Source organism: Teleopsis dalmanni, chromosome 1 (genome assembly GCF_002237135.1).
Source record: "Teleopsis dalmanni isolate 2A chromosome 1, ASM223713v2, whole genome shotgun sequence".
Classification (NCBI taxonomy): Eukaryota; Metazoa; Arthropoda; class Insecta; order Diptera; family Diopsidae; genus Teleopsis; species Teleopsis dalmanni.
The window spans coordinates 88,845,559-88,860,425 of record NC_051846.1 but is presented as its reverse complement, the minus strand read 5'-3'; the positions used below and the strand labels follow the sequence as shown (position 1 = coordinate 88,860,425).

The 14,867-nt window shown below is 33.7% G+C and overlaps 5 protein-coding genes across 8 annotated transcripts; 3 read left to right on the top strand and 2 right to left on the bottom strand.

Moving 5' to 3' along the window:
- The first annotated feature begins 2,902 nt into the window (after nucleotides 1-2,902).
- On the top strand, nucleotides 2,903-4,694 carry LOC119671793 (acyl carrier protein, mitochondrial-like). Of its 3 annotated transcripts, none has more exons than XM_038082573.1 (4): nucleotides 2,903-3,426; nucleotides 3,500-3,644; nucleotides 4,154-4,279; nucleotides 4,434-4,694. In XM_038082573.1, exons 2-4 carry the CDS (start codon nucleotides 3,510-3,512, stop codon nucleotides 4,611-4,613), a joined length of 441 nt encoding a protein of 146 aa, XP_037938501.1. In that variant the 5' UTR covers nucleotides 2,903-3,426; nucleotides 3,500-3,509; the 3' UTR covers nucleotides 4,614-4,694. The 3 variants fall into 3 exon arrangements, with proteins under 3 accessions (XP_037938501.1, XP_037938500.1, XP_037938502.1); XM_038082572.1 differs by having other exon boundaries at nucleotides 2,904-3,431; XM_038082574.1 differs by lacking the exon at nucleotides 4,154-4,279 and adding an exon at nucleotides 3,988-4,098 and having other exon boundaries at nucleotides 2,904-3,644.
- Nucleotides 4,695-8,220: 3,526 nt separating this feature from the next.
- LOC119672984 lies at nucleotides 8,221-8,941 on the top strand. 2 transcript variants are annotated; one of them, XM_038084172.1, is made up of 3 exons: nucleotides 8,221-8,282; nucleotides 8,356-8,449; nucleotides 8,505-8,941. In XM_038084172.1, the coding sequence occupies exons 2-3, from the start codon at nucleotides 8,416-8,418 to the stop codon at nucleotides 8,906-8,908; spliced, it is 438 nt and encodes a 145-aa protein (XP_037940100.1). In that variant the 5' UTR covers nucleotides 8,221-8,282; nucleotides 8,356-8,415; the 3' UTR covers nucleotides 8,909-8,941. The 2 variants fall into 2 exon arrangements, with proteins under 2 accessions (XP_037940100.1, XP_037940101.1); XM_038084173.1 differs by lacking the exon at nucleotides 8,221-8,282 and having other exon boundaries at nucleotides 8,333-8,449.
- A 13-nt stretch (nucleotides 8,942-8,954) lies between these two features.
- Nucleotides 8,955-9,762, bottom strand: LOC119672983. Its single transcript, XM_038084171.1, has one exon. It carries the CDS (start codon nucleotides 9,738-9,740, stop codon nucleotides 8,985-8,987), a length of 756 nt encoding a protein of 251 aa, XP_037940099.1. The 5' UTR covers nucleotides 9,741-9,762; the 3' UTR covers nucleotides 8,955-8,984.
- Nucleotides 9,763-10,736: 974 nt separating this feature from the next.
- On the top strand, nucleotides 10,737-12,680 carry LOC119670191 (ATP synthase subunit beta, mitochondrial). The gene is made up of 2 exons (XM_038080355.1): nucleotides 10,737-10,834; nucleotides 10,932-12,680. The coding sequence occupies exon 2, from the start codon at nucleotides 10,990-10,992 to the stop codon at nucleotides 12,508-12,510; it is 1,521 nt and encodes a 506-aa protein (XP_037936283.1). The 5' UTR covers nucleotides 10,737-10,834; nucleotides 10,932-10,989; the 3' UTR covers nucleotides 12,511-12,680.
- Nucleotides 12,681-13,447: 767 nt separating this feature from the next.
- On the bottom strand, nucleotides 13,448-14,867 carry LOC119668358. The gene is made up of 6 exons (XM_038077834.1): nucleotides 14,827-14,867; nucleotides 14,689-14,772; nucleotides 14,348-14,616; nucleotides 13,871-14,294; nucleotides 13,679-13,808; nucleotides 13,448-13,624 (listed from the first exon to the last, which is right to left on the bottom strand). Exons 1-6 carry the CDS (start codon nucleotides 14,833-14,835, stop codon nucleotides 13,539-13,541), a joined length of 1,002 nt encoding a protein of 333 aa, XP_037933762.1. The 5' UTR covers nucleotides 14,836-14,867; the 3' UTR covers nucleotides 13,448-13,538.

Below are 14,867 nucleotides of genomic sequence, written 5' to 3'. Positions count from 1 at the left end.
TTCAGGGAATTACAATATAGAAGATCACCTCTATTCGTAAGGTAGTATGTCGTACCAATGTGTGTAATGAAATAATTGTGTAATTTATTCTGCAGTACGAATGATGTTTACTAGTTTGCACCATAAACCAAGTACATTTGGAAAGTCATTCTGCTGTTGCAAGAAATTGTGGCTGGAGCGCTGATCTAAAATATTCATACTTAAAGAGGAATCAGATAGGTACTAACTTAGCTCCAATGTGGTACAACGTAAAAGTTGGATTAGCTCATCTCATTTTTCGATAAGCAACGGATAGCCACCGTTGCTACCCCCAGTAGGCACGTCATCCACATAAAAATCTTAAAGTATCACCATCCCGGCGGTAGGTAATGTCACGGTACACGGACAGATAAAAATGTTGCACAATGTATTGATGTTCGCTTCATAAAACACGTTGATGATAGCGATGGTTATCTACGACACAAATCAGTCGACATATTTTAACAATATTAGTAGAGAAGACGTATTATAGAAGCGAAAGAGAAGATACATTTTAAATAATCGCGGTAAATGTAACTTTTTTTAAGGGAAACTTTTTCTTCATCTTAGAAAGATTAATTTCTTTTTGACTTAACTCACGTATGCTCGCAAACTTTTATATTGCCATATAAAATCGAGGATGCTCAAACGTTTTGCAACTACAGCAAATCACAACAATGCCTCCTGCAATGTGTTAGCAAATCCTGCTGCTTAAGTGGTGGTTATATGATGTTTTCGCCGTCATCATAACGGCTATATGTTTTTTTAAAAAGATATTCTGTTAGAATGACTGAATTAGTTTGCAATCGTTACGATATCACTTGCTTGCGTAGATATTGAAGGAGCTTTTAACAATATTCTTCCCTGTGCAATAGCAAGCGCAGTATTGCGTCTGGGTGTTGAGGATGCGCTCACCAGCTTTATCGGCCAATTATTAACTGGCAGAATTATTGAAGCACAAATGGGTGTATCAGCCCATTACACCCAGACGGGTAAATAGAGGTACCCCCCAAGGGGGCGTACTCTCTCCCCTACTCTAGAACACAGCGGTGACTAAACTGCTACAAAAACTGAGGAAAGCTGGCTGGGGGACAGTTGCATATGCGGATTACATTGCGTTAACAGTTACTGGAAAATATGCTACTACTTTAAGAGATATTTTGCAGTATGGCCTGAATATCCTTAACATTTGGACACTGAAATGTGGTCTCGGGGTTAACCCCAGAAAAAGAGATATCGTAGTATTACTAGAAAACATAGGGTCTCAAATCTTTCTCCACTCTATATTAAAGGTTCTGCGATACAAATTACTCGTAAAGCAAAATTTTTAAGCATTGTTTTTGATAGAAAACTGAGCTGGAAAGAAAATATTTCAAGGCGAGCTAGGAAAGCAAACATTGCATTGCTTTTTCGTCAAAAATCTATTGGTAAAAAGTAGGGATTGCAACCACGTATCGCTCAATGGCTATACACGGCTGTCCTTAGAGCAATACTTCTATATAGCATAACCATATGGTGATAACCCTTGATAAATCTTCGTACTGTCAAGCTGCTTTAAACTCCTTGAGTTCAGTCCAATTCACATCTAGGACGGTCTTTGACTGCTACACATCTCTAAATGAGATACTGGTTATAGGGATATTTTCGGCAATAGCAAAGTAGATGAGCTAACCAGACGGGGTGCTTCAGGGAACCAGTCGGAACACCTAAACAATCTGGGCATATCGTTGACATCATGCAAATTGGTATTGAGTTCTTCCTGTGCCGAACTGTTTAACAAAAGATGGGAAGACTCTGCGATATGCAGGCATCTGTATGCAATGTGGCTACAAACCAACATTAGAAAACCAAAACTCTATTAGAGTTGCCGCGTGGAGATATCAGTCTTGTAGTATGTTTACTAACAGATAGATAATCATACTAGGAGACTGAATTTCCCTTTCAACTATTTTTGCCGCAGTTGTGGTGAGGATGACGAAAATTCCTCCCACCTGCTTTGTTTCTGTCTAGCACATGCGCGGTGTCGCCTTTAATTTTTGGGGGCTTTCTTTTTTTGAGGAACTTGGCGAACTTCGAGACCTCCCTCTATATAGCATCATAAGCTTTGCCAAAGGTTCTAAATACCGGTTCTGGATCCCCCTGGGATCGCGGGTATTACCTCACCTAACCTAACCTAAAGATATCACTACAATTTTTCCTGGAGTCCTTGAGGAACGTTCAATTTTTGTTGATGCGACTAGTGCAGATTGACATGCACATTGCTCGAAAAATGAAACAGTTGTAATAATGTACCCGAAATGCAAAGATACAGAAATGATGACCCGACTTTAGTCAAATAGCCTTTGGCATGACATAGGAAAGATAAGTAATGATGATACTACATATCAGGCATTACCGTGTACAGTTTCGTGTACCCTTGTCAAGTCCTGACGATTTATATCGGTTCAAATTTCGACATGAGAGTCGGCGTATTTGTGCCTCGACATTAAAGCAAAGCAGTGTTGTATGGTAATAAATTTTAGAATTTGCAACTTTTAGGACAATTTTATTACGTTTTGGAGAAAAAGTGGCAGTAAGCAACATAACCTATTTTATAAACCGCTAATAATCTAACTAACACAATTTTCGATTTTAAAGAAAGGCATATAAGTTTGTGAGTGCTGTTAACAATTATAATTGAGTTTCTCTTCATATAACTGGTGGGAGCAACCTATTATATTTTGATTTTGGTTTTTGCATTAATGTTGTATATTATTAATATAACATATAACATGTATATGTATGCATATACATATACTGTCAATTATTTTTACGTCAAAGTTTTTGAAAAAAATAATTTAATAAGTAATTAACATTTAATCTAGTTAAATTAAAAAAATCCGAGAACCAGAATTACGACTATGCGTAATCAAGCTGGAATTAAATTATGAATTCACAATTGTACAATTGTAGCGAAATAGCAAATAATTTTTATAAACTAAAGCATAATAAAACAAAACTTTACTGCAACGTTTAGTAGTACAAATGGAATTACAGAGTTAATGCATGCTGTGTGAACATGTTTTTAGAAAAGCTTGCCAATTAAGCAATATTGCAATCAAAATTACAATTACTTAAGCTGTGTGAAGAGGCTACAGTCTGCTTTTTTCAGAAAGAATTTAGTAATTTTAACGGATTTTTTGCTTGGAAACTACTCGGAGTAATTTTATATTATTACCCACTAAAAATAATTTTACAAACATATGTTAAAAGTATCACTTTATGAATTGTCAATTGTATATTTTGTACGAACGCAGCACGTAGTGAAGCAGCTGAGCGTCAAAAAATTCCCATTATTTTTGACTTTTCTCCGCTATACAACATCTTAGAAGTTTTTACATAATATTCTTCTCGTAAAGGCAGCAAAAAGTGAGGTGCAAACTGATAAAAACCATTCGTATTTGTGGTGATAGATTTTTATTCGTATAAATATTTATTGTAGAATATTAAACATGTGGACACAAGTTGCACGCAACTGCTGTCGCGTCAGTGTTGTCGCAAATGTTAAAAGAGGAATCGCTCTTGCTGCTAAAACTCAACCACGATTAGCTCTAGTTCAAAGGAATGCTGCGGTGACAATAAATCAAGTAAGTAATTTTGTAACAAGAATATCAAACCGACAGTATTTTCCTACCGACATATCATGTTTGCTGTTAACCTCACTTTTAATACGCAATGCTCTAAGAGAGACCCGGAAAGATCAACAAGAAATTTGCATTTCTATTAACTCCTCGCTGAGTGCCAAAGATGTAGAAATTTTAGGGACCAACTGTTGGTGTAACAAAATTAGTTCGTTATATAAAAATTTCAACGATTATAAACTTTCCAAAACAAAAAATTAGCTTTTAACTAGTTATATATGATATATTAATTATTTCACACAGCATTAGCTTTTCCGCTGCCAGTTTTTTATATTAACTTTGTTTTAAGATTAATTTGCTTAAGGTATGTTACTGCACATCCGGTAAACGTTCAATGGAGGAAATTCGTGACCGTGTATTAAAAGTTGTCTCCAGCTACGACAAAGTCACTGCCGATAAGGTAAAGTTTGAACGAAGTATTGATTCCTTTTTTTGTTTTGTTTTCGGTTCGTAAGGATAAAAACATCTGGCGTTGCCAAACAGTTCGTAATTATTCTGCAAAGCCTCCACTGTCCTTGAAATTGATCAACGAAAGAGTGTTACTTGTGTTGAAACTCTATGATAAAATTGATCCAAGCAAGGTAAAACTATTAATTCTAACATTAATTATTGATTAATTTGATTTGCAATATAAAATTAACATTTACACAATTGCCAGATATTTTTAATATTTAAACCGAAAACAAAGCGAGAACTATTTTTAACATCTAATGACGAATTTAATAATCTTTATAGTTGAGTGTGGACTCTCATTTCATAAATGACCTAGGGCTGGACTCTTTGGATCATGTGGAGGTTATAATGGCGATGGAAGATGAATTCGGCTTTGAAATTCCAGACTCCGATGCTGAAAAATTACTGAAACCTTGTGACATCATTAGATACGTGGCCGATAAGGAGGACATTTACGAATAAAAAACAAATATAATTTGAGATTTGGAAATGTAAAAGAAAATTTAATTTTATTGTTAAACCAAAAAAAGATTTAAACAATAAACATATTCTACATACTAAAACTAAAATTAATATTGTATATTTCCATATGTCCAATTTATCTCCACCTCCGTTTACGGAATTTAAACTTTTCGTAAGTTAAACAAAATTTAATTAAAATTGAAGTTATGTTCCAAGACTACGATCATAGTCAAGTCATTTAAAAGGCTGTGATCTTTATAATGAAATAGATCTATCAAATATAATTTCAAATTCCATGCAACAAATACATATTGATTTTATTTTTAATTCTACTTCCAGGACTTGCTAGATATATATACACATTTAAAAATAGAATTCTTGAGACTATATTTAGTATAGATTTTCTAATGCAGTTATGTTAACGTACGATGGGGAGCGACTCAGTATATTGGGTTTTGAACAAGAAATATAGAAAATAGCTTTGCAAGGAACAAATCTCAAAATGCAATTTCAATATTTTTGAAGGTTCAAGACCTCATTATTCTGACAACTTTTGCACTTGTATTTGTTGGCTTTTAATTTTAAATTAAATGCAAATGTTTCCAAAAACAGTATAGATAAATAGAACGTTCTAACTTTAGATTTAATAATCAATAATTACTTCGTTTTTTCACTTTTAATATAATTGACAGAATATTGGAAAAATCGTTGGTGGAAAAAGGTTCAAGAATGTATGAAGCACAACTCTCCATTGCCCATTCAAGCTGCATTATTAATTGCACTAATTGACATTTATTCGAATAAATGTGTTAAATAAAACTCGAATGCTAATAAATGTCATGAAATTTCTTATAGTAAAAATTATTACCATAAAAGTGAAAGGTTTTATTTTTTGTTACGCTAAGAGTATACTGTGTAATAATTAAAGAAACACAAATTTGGGGTAATACTCTTATTATTAAATCACATTGTACATTATAGTTATGAGAAACAAAAACTAAATTATATGTTTCGTTAATTGCAATAAATCAATGCCAGCTTGAACGAACTATTATTCAAAGAGATAAAATAAAAATGGTCAGAGGTATCCACTGCTCTATTAAAAACATAGTTTGTAATAGCGCTGTAAGACTAAAAGTAACAGGCGTATGGTTGGAACGAACATATGGACATAGTCGGATTCTAGGTACAGTTCCAAATTGTCTGTATAGGATGACATCAGATTATCTGAATCCGTGTATAGACTTCGAAAGGAATTTTCAGACAATATTCCCTTCAAGAAATGAGTGGAAAAGGAAAAATTTCGAAGCAAATTACGATATCTCAATATATACAGATGGTTCGAACATTAGCGGTGGGGCAGGAGCAGGAATCTTCGCACCATCTAAAAATATAAATAACTCTCTTAGGCTACCTAATGAGGCTACGGTTTTTCAGGCTGAAATCCTAGCAATAAAAGAAGCCTGTCGGCAAATTGCAAGCCACATCGAGAACAGATATAGTGTTGCTATTTTTATTGACAGCCAGGCAGCAATTAAAGCTCTTGAATCCTTTATAACAAAATCAAAAATAGTAAAAGAATGTAGAGAAGCAATCGACGAGCTAAATCGGTTGGCCGATATCACACTCATCTGGGTTCCTGGGCATAGGAACATCGTGGGGAACGAGAAAGCTGATAGTTTAGCCCGCTCTGGTGCCTCCCTAGATGCGTCACTGGCGGTACCAGTTTATATTACCCTGGAGACCATCAAAAGAAGTACCTTCCTTTACTTTCTGCAACTCGCCAATAACAGATGGAAAGCACTAAAGTCATGTGCAACTTTCAGGTTAACGTGGCCCACCTATAATAAAAATAAATCCCTGGAACTGATCAAAAGAGATCGCGTAAACACTGCAAGGCTTATTGCAGTTCTTACTAGTCATTGGTGTATAGGAACTCACGCAGAGAAACTGCGTATTCCCTATAACTCTCACTGCAGAAGTTGTAGAAACCCGCAGGAGAAAGAAACAATAATACATTTTCTCTGTGAATGCCCAGCTCTAGCATCCAGAAGATATAGGTTCTTAGGAAAATACTTTTGTGATAGTTTATCAGACTGCTCAATGGTGAAGATGAAAGGCCTATTAAATTACCTAAATTCAGTGGGATGGATTTAGTCTCTACTCTTCTATACTAGGGTTCTTGCGAGGAATGTGATAACAAAACGGCGAAAAATCGCTAATTGAGGTACATTTGAAGTTATCTTATAGCCAGCCACTGCAACCAACCAACCAACCATCCACTGCTCTATTTAAATGGCTATTCTTTCTATCCTGATAAAACCATTTATTTTTATATATAATTTTTTGGGTTTCTTATATCCAGTTCAAAGTGCACCATTAATACATTAAAGCGAATGGTATTAAATGGAATATGTATAGCAATAAATGTCCAGCAAGTCAATGCAGATTTATCGCAATAATATATTTATTACCATTAAACGCTTTGTAAATGCATAATATATATAAAATATAGAAGAGTAAAGAGCATACAAGTGCAATTTCCAAATAAATTTAAGAATTTGTTATATTAAAAGAATATAACAAATTCTTAGTTTTAGCTATAGTTCAATTTTAAAATCTGAAGGGACGAGCATGAAATCTTACTAATGAATATTATTAAATACGTGGTTTTTTTACATTGGGTAAAGCCTTCTAAGAACAGTATAGAAATTGATTAAAGTAACAGTCTTCGGACCCCCGTAATATTCAAATGTACCCTTTCATATTCAACAATATGTGATTTTAACATTCTCTAAAAGAGACATCGATTTTCACTCCAGTTTTGAAGTTCTTTAAAAAGTTTGATATCTCTTCTAGAGAATGTTAAAAGCACATACATATTGTTGAATATGAGAGCGTACATCTGAATATAACATTTGCTTTTCTTCGTGATATCCAAACATTTAACATTAGCATTTAAGTACATTTTTTTGATATAAATCAAATTAAAATAAAAAGAACATGACATTACATGTTGACGATGAAATAAAAATGATCTGGCACATACTATTTTTGGTTTTTATAATAGAGAGAAAGACACATAACTCAAATATTAAAAATTTTATTATAATTTCTTGTATTTTAAAAAAATTTTAAAATGTTGTGTGTATACATGGGCGTACCCAGGGCCGAAATTAGGGGGGACGCTGATATACTTATATGATACTATTATATATTATTAAGTGTGCTAAGACGCCCCTCTTTAGTACTTTTTTCTTTTTGGCTTATATTAGCTATATAAACCAAACAGTTAACAGAAAATAAAGATTTTCTTTTATCTCTTATTTTTGATCAACTTGTATTTTATCTCTTTAAATTTTTATTGAAAACAATAATAACATTTTGAAATCTAGGGGGAGGCCGAGCGCCCTTTCGCATTTCTTTGAATTGTGTCTAATTATGAGACATTCTGAACATAATGTAAATTATGTAAAGGAAATAATAAAGTATTCAGAAACAAAAAGAAGATATGTTTATATCAGTTGTCAAAATATATATTAATTTTTGAAATTCTAATTTTTAGATAAGAATATCATAACTATTTTTAATATCATTCTTACATTTTTTTCTCAGTTTTTGGAATTTTTATCGTATTGCAATACTTTTACCAGAATAGTACTGAAACAGGTATATTTATGATATACTGGGAAATTATTAAATTTTGCTTGGCGGCTCATATTAAACTGTTTTTCTTTTTTAGCATTTTATATTAAAATTCTGTTATCGTTTTGAACTTTTCATTCATTTAGTTTATCACAAAATGAATCTAATTGATGAAATGATGAAAGATTTAGGTAATGCTATTATATGAAGTAAAGTGGCAAATAATTTAAACATATTTATCTGCAGAAGTTGGATCTCATGCAATGAAGTCCCAAATGAACTCTATTTCGGAAATAATGGATAAATCAAATAAAATTTTACTAAAAATGAAGACTGTGCGTTCAGGAAAAAACAACTCAAATAAACAACGCAGCAATCTGGTTAAGGTAGAATTTACAGCAGCCAGCATGTTGGCTCTCGCAAAAATTATTAGGTTTTCCAAGCAATGCGCCGCGTTAACTAATGAAAATGGAGTAAGTTTTGAGGAATACCTAAAGTGCCAAAAAGAAAGACTTGATTTTTTGGGCGGTGCCGTGAGAGAATTGTTGGCGATTGGTGAAGCCACAACTTTTATGAAAGCCAATTTGGTATCAATCGCTAACACTTGTTATGATGAAAATAGCAATGATGACAGTCTAACAAGCGAATAAAATGATTACATTAAGTAAAAACCTTTTTTGTACTAAAATCCAATTGGATTAAGCATATTTATTTTAATTAATTAGTTTAATTCAGACAATTAATAGAGTTTAATGAATGCGTTAACAAATCAACGATATTATCTAAACGTGCCACATTATTTTGTGGAGTAATTTCGAATAACTGTTGATTGCTTTGTATAAATGCAAGATCCTCTGCTCTCTGTGCTAGGTGACACAAGTTGGCAACCTCATTCGAATCGAAAGCAACTTCTGTTGACATATCTGTAGGCACAAGCTTTTCCAGCTCTGAGGCAAAGCATGTAAGTTGCCGAAGTTTGGCTGCATATTGGGTAGTGATGTCTTGCTGTTTTATTTCATTGCAAAGTATTTTCAGGTTTTGACGAAATTTTCTAAAATCGGTAAGAGCCTTTGTTGCAGAAGCATACTCTTTTGACATCGTAGTATCACCATTTCTTACAATTGTAATGTCGCTCATGTTTTCTGAGAAACTTCTAAGATCAGTGGTATTATCTCTACTAACATCTTTATGTAATTTCTTTTTCGGTTTCTGCAAATTTACGGGATACTCATCAAAACTTTTAAATGCATTTGCAAATGTTTGAATGCTTATATCTGCTTTCCCGGATGCGAGCTGCGACTCAATTTCCTTAACTTCACTTTCGTAAGTATTGTAAAAATCTGTCATTGGCAAGATGGATTCTGCCATACACAGCTTCTTAACGCATTCTTCGTGTTCATCCAAATGTTGATACATTATTGCTGATAATTTACTAAACTCTTCATTTGAAGCCATCTTCACGAAAAATATTAAACTTTTCATACACTCCGCTATTTGCGCTAAAAATAACAGGAATTCAAAAGTTGGTAAATTATGTACATTACAAGACAAAAAAAGTGCACATAAAATTTGCTAATGAAAATGTCTCATTAATATGGATGTCACAATCATAGTACGTTTTGTTTATTATATTAATACATTTTTGTATATAATTTAAAATATATTTACAAATTATTATCATATTTGATATAAAAGGCTTACGGAAATATAGAAAATAGTAATAATAGTTATTGAATTTCAGTTACGTCTCATAAGAATTATTGTAGAATGAAATAAAAGTCTGCACTTCCTAATATTGTTCTGCACTTATTTTCAGTTACATTTCATTAAATTTTATTAAATAGAATTCTTAAGTTCAACTTTTTTAAGTAATTCCTTTTTAAGTATTCGCTGTTCGTTAATATTTCCATGAAATTTATATTTAGTTTTGACGAAAAATTTAAACTTCGGTAATTGTGAAGTGGTACGTAGTATAACATACTTCTACTTTAAAAAGTTATTGTTTTAGGTTAGTTTAATTGTATTTTAGTTTAGTTTAATTAACAAATATAATAGGTCTGTTTCACGAACTACTCTTACGAGTAGTAAAACTGAAGTAAGACACAAATGAAATTTACACGAAAATTCTCTGGTGGAACGCACTTGCGGTATTTAACTGTGGTACTTAAAGTTACAACGAATAGCTCGTGAAACATACCTATTTTTAGTTAACCAATTCAAGAATTTGTTATTAACTTTTAAAAATTTAGCTTTAAACCATGGGAAAAAATATCAGTGAATCACATTGAACAATAAATTATATAAAAATGAAATTAAGATAATTTTATTAAATATTTATTAATCAGCTTCTTTTTTTTTAAATGTTGCAAAAATATTGATCAAGATCGAATTGTCAATTTTTTCATTCTCATACTTTTATTCGTTCTGTATTTGAGTACAACGCCATTTTGGCAATTTTTGCATATAGTGGGAAATTATAAGCTACCAATAGCCGCATGGTAAAATTTATATAGAGAACTTATGACACTTCACTGTGTTGGCTACTCTACTAGATAATTGACTGCTGTTTCGTAATCGTAAGTGCAGAGTGAAAAATTTTCAGAATTTTCCAGTGATTGTGTAAGATATTTTTTAAGTGATTTTAACTTTTGTTTTTCTTTTTTACAATTAAAGGGCGAGGACGCAGAAATAAATATTTGAATTTGGCTGCTTGCAAATAAATATAGAAAAAATGTTCTCTGCCGTTCGTTCTGCCGTAACAAGGTCGGACAAAGTTATATCACTACTTGCCCAGTCCCAACGTGAATATGCAAAGGCTGCAGCAAAAGCAGCAGCAGCAGGTAATGGCAGAGTTGTTGCCGTTATCGGTGCCGTCGTCGACGTCCAATTTGATGACCAATTGCCACCAATTTTGAATGCTTTGGAAGTCGATAACCGCACACCACGCCTAGTTCTGGAAGTTGCCCAGCATTTGGGTGAGAACACTGTACGTACTATTGCTATGGATGGTACCGAAGGTCTTGTGCGTGGTCAAAAAGTACTTGATACTGGTTATCCAATTAGGATTCCAGTTGGTGCAGAAACTTTAGGTCGCATCATCAACGTAATTGGTGAGCCTATTGATGAACGTGGTCCCATTCCAACCGATAAGACTGCTCCCATTCATGCTGAAGCTCCTGAATTCGTTGAAATGAGCGTCGAGCAGGAAATCTTAGTAACTGGCATAAAAGTCGTTGACTTGTTAGCTCCTTACGCAAAGGGTGGTAAAATTGGTCTTTTTGGCGGTGCTGGTGTAGGCAAGACCGTACTTATTATGGAACTTATTAACAATGTTGCTAAGGCTCATGGTGGTTATTCTGTATTTGCTGGTGTCGGAGAACGTACACGTGAGGGTAACGATTTATATAATGAAATGATTGAATCCGGTGTCATTTCACTTAAGGACAAGACCTCTAAGGTCGCGCTTGTATACGGTCAAATGAACGAACCCCCAGGTGCTCGTGCCCGTGTTGCTCTTACCGGTCTTACTGTTGCTGAATATTTCCGTGATCAAGAAGGTCAAGATGTATTACTTTTCATCGACAACATTTTCCGTTTCACTCAAGCCGGTTCCGAAGTGTCTGCATTGTTGGGTCGTATTCCTTCTGCTGTCGGTTACCAACCAACTTTGGCAACTGATATGGGTTCTATGCAGGAACGTATTACCACAACCAAGAAGGGCTCCATCACTTCCGTACAAGCTATTTATGTGCCAGCTGATGATTTGACTGATCCAGCTCCAGCTACAACATTCGCTCACTTGGATGCCACCACTGTATTGTCGCGTGCCATTGCCGAGTTGGGTATCTACCCAGCTGTCGATCCTCTTGATTCCACTTCACGTATTATGGATCCCAACATTATTGGTCAAGAACATTACAACGTTGCTCGTGGCGTACAAAAGATTTTGCAAGATTATAAATCACTTCAAGATATCATTGCCATTTTGGGTATGGATGAATTGTCTGAAGAAGATAAATTGACCGTAGCACGCGCACGTAAGATCCAGCGTTTCTTGTCACAACCTTTCCAGGTTGCTGAAGTCTTCACCGGTCATGCCGGCAAACTTGTGCCCTTGGAACAAACAATTAAAGGCTTCACACAAATTCTCGGCGGCGAGTACGATCATTTGCCAGAAGTCGCCTTCTACATGGTAGGACCTATTGAGGAAGTAGTAGAGAAAGCAGAACGCTTGGCTAAGGAAGCAGCTTAAATGTGTAGCGGCCCGATGTCAGATCAAGTTCTGAGCCACCACGTAATATGTTAAGCTACAGCAGTGTTAATCGAACTACATAACTAACTACCCTGGTATATAATCAATTTAATATGTGAATTCATTTTGAATCAAAAAGAATAAAACTAAATAAATCCAAAACTTTAAAAGTTGCTTTGTTAATATTTATTTCTTAGTGGTTACGTAACCTTCGCAGTGCATTGGACAAAATACATTTCGTTTGTTAGATAACAACATATATAAAAATGGATAAGTTTTGCTGAAAACAAAATTAAATAATTGGATTAAGGCTAAGGAAGAATAAATAACTTCGCTTTATCATTTTTTAGCCTTAAATTCACTTTTTATTACATAACCTTAAAAATTTGTGAAAAAGTGAAAAATATAAAAAGAACTCGCTTTTAGTTTTTAATAATAATATATCAGAGGGAATGTGTTAGCAAGTGATGTACTCCTACAATTGCGTAAACTGAAATGAAGCTCCATTAGTTTCGCCACATTTTTACCAACGAAATTTAAAATCCACCTACACTTTCGATTATTACGTATGAAGTTTAGGGTTTCTTCAAATTCATCTTCTAGGTATAAGCTATTAGATTCTTTTAGATCTCCAAATACATTGATAACTTGTTACATTAAATGGACGTTTGAATATATATATATATTACAACGTCATTACTCAACTCATTCATTTAATTGGTTATCCTATATTCTCAATAAAAAATGTATGTGAATTTCTCGCTAAGGTGAGTTGATCCAATAACCCAACATTATCAACTTTTATGTAATATGTCTCGAACTTGTAAAATAAAATTCTATATATATATATATATATATTTGTAGATAAGCTTTTTGACAAGCATTTATAAATATCAAATATTTAGAAGTTTTGAACAACTTATTATTTAATAACAAATTATTAATCTGTATTTATTATTTCTAGAAATATAAAAAAATCCATTAGGACTATGAGTTTACATCGATTCACGCGTACGTATACTTGTAGTTTAACCGTATTCAGATTGTATAGTGAGGGCAAATTGGCCTTTCGGTATAGAAGTGCCGTGATACCAGATTCTAGTGTCTACCAATACTGAAAAAACCAGAATTAATATTAAATTTGTAATTAACAAGCCTATCGATCTACCTGCATCACCGGGTTCCACATAAAACGAGAAGGATTGACAAATATGATCACATTCTGGAGTTGGAGCTAATATCCAACTTTTGTTTCCCTGCAGCTGTGCCTGCCACATTAACCTAGGTATGTAGTCTAACTGAAAAATTAATTTACAAAATGTGGGAACCCATAAAAACTATTTAAAGAATGACTAATTACGTGCATGAATGCGCCTTGTTCATAGCCTAAGAAAATATAATCAGTATTTGGCATTTCTGCATCAGCTGGTAGAAAATGAGGACGAGGATAGAGTTTGCGTAATTCCCCCAACACAACTGGATGACAATTACTCCAACCAACATACCAAGTCTCATCTCCTTCCCTTAAGTTAGCTCGCTCGGGTGGCATATTTAAAACATCTCGAAGATTTTTAAAATCTGAGCGGAAATGCAAAAATTGGCAATCTTCATCTAAAGCACCTGGTATACTTTCATACAAGTTCTTTATAAAAGTAAAGTTTAACAACTTCGTCGCCGGCCAGTGTGTCACAGCGTTTTTTATAATAATTGGTTGCGATGAATAAGCTAAAGGTTCAAATTCGTCTCGAGTTAAATTTTTCAATATCAGTGGTCCATTAACTCCTCTGAAAAAGCAGATTTTATTTTCGTTGTAAATTGATGAGAAAAGAAAACTTACTTGCAGAATTCACAATCACTTATTGGTCTTGTTGCTTCTCTGATAACTAAATAATTGTTTGGTAAAAAGCAACGCACACTCAGCAGAAAAGTAATTATTTCGTAAAAGAGTGGGGTCGCCACCATTATAAAAGCCATAATTCCCAAGCCATACCAAATATTAGTTAGATTTGGGTTTTGTTCTATTTCGCGAGATTTACGATATGCTTCCTGCAAATCTGCAGTTGTTACCAAACCAGTACGTATTGCTCCATCATGCAAAGCATCTAACTGAAAAATAAATTTAGTTTTATTATACTTCTAGTTAGAGATTTGTTATCATCTTGTCATAAATTTTCATACTTTCTCAATGAATTTTTTGCCAAGCAGATTTTGAGTTCGCTGAGATGTTCTAGCAGGTGCATTATTATCTGTCCGGTTCCAAAACTAGCAAAAAATGTTGTTAAAATACTTGTAATATACAACAGATTTCTCTAATACCAAAAACATAATCCTTTTTTTATTTAGTCTCTATTCATAAT

Bases quoted from the DNA above. Each gene is read 5' to 3' on its own strand.
- LOC119672983 (XM_038084171.1), bottom strand. From the start codon at position 9,740: ATGAAAAGTTTAATATTTTTCGTGAAGATGGCTTCAAATGAAGAGTTT.
- LOC119670191 (XM_038080355.1), top strand. From the start codon at position 10,990: ATGTTCTCTGCCGTTCGTTCTGCCGTAACAAGGTCGGACAAAGTTATA.
- LOC119672984 (XM_038084172.1), top strand. From the start codon at position 8,416: ATGAATCTAATTGATGAAATGATGAAAGATTTAG. The intron at 8,450-8,504 runs GTAATGCTATTA...ATTTATCTGCAG, and splicing joins TGAAATGATGAAAGATTTAG to AAGTTGGATCTCATGCAATG.
- LOC119668358 (XM_038077834.1), bottom strand. The intron at 14,617-14,688 runs GTATGAAAATTT...TTTATTTTTCAG, and splicing joins GCAAAAAATTCATTGAGAAA to TTAGATGCTTTGCATGATGG. The intron at 13,809-13,870 runs GTAATTAGTCAT...TTAATTTTTCAG, and splicing joins AACAAGGCGCATTCATGCAC to TTAGACTACATACCTAGGTT.
- LOC119671793 (XM_038082573.1), top strand. From the start codon at position 3,510: ATGTGGACACAAGTTGCACGCAACTGCTGTCGCGTCAGTGTTGTCGCA. The intron at 3,645-4,153 runs GTAAGTAATTTT...TCGGTTCGTAAG, and splicing joins CTGCGGTGACAATAAATCAA to GATAAAAACATCTGGCGTTG. The intron at 4,280-4,433 runs GTAAAACTATTA...TAATCTTTATAG, and splicing joins ATAAAATTGATCCAAGCAAG to TTGAGTGTGGACTCTCATTT.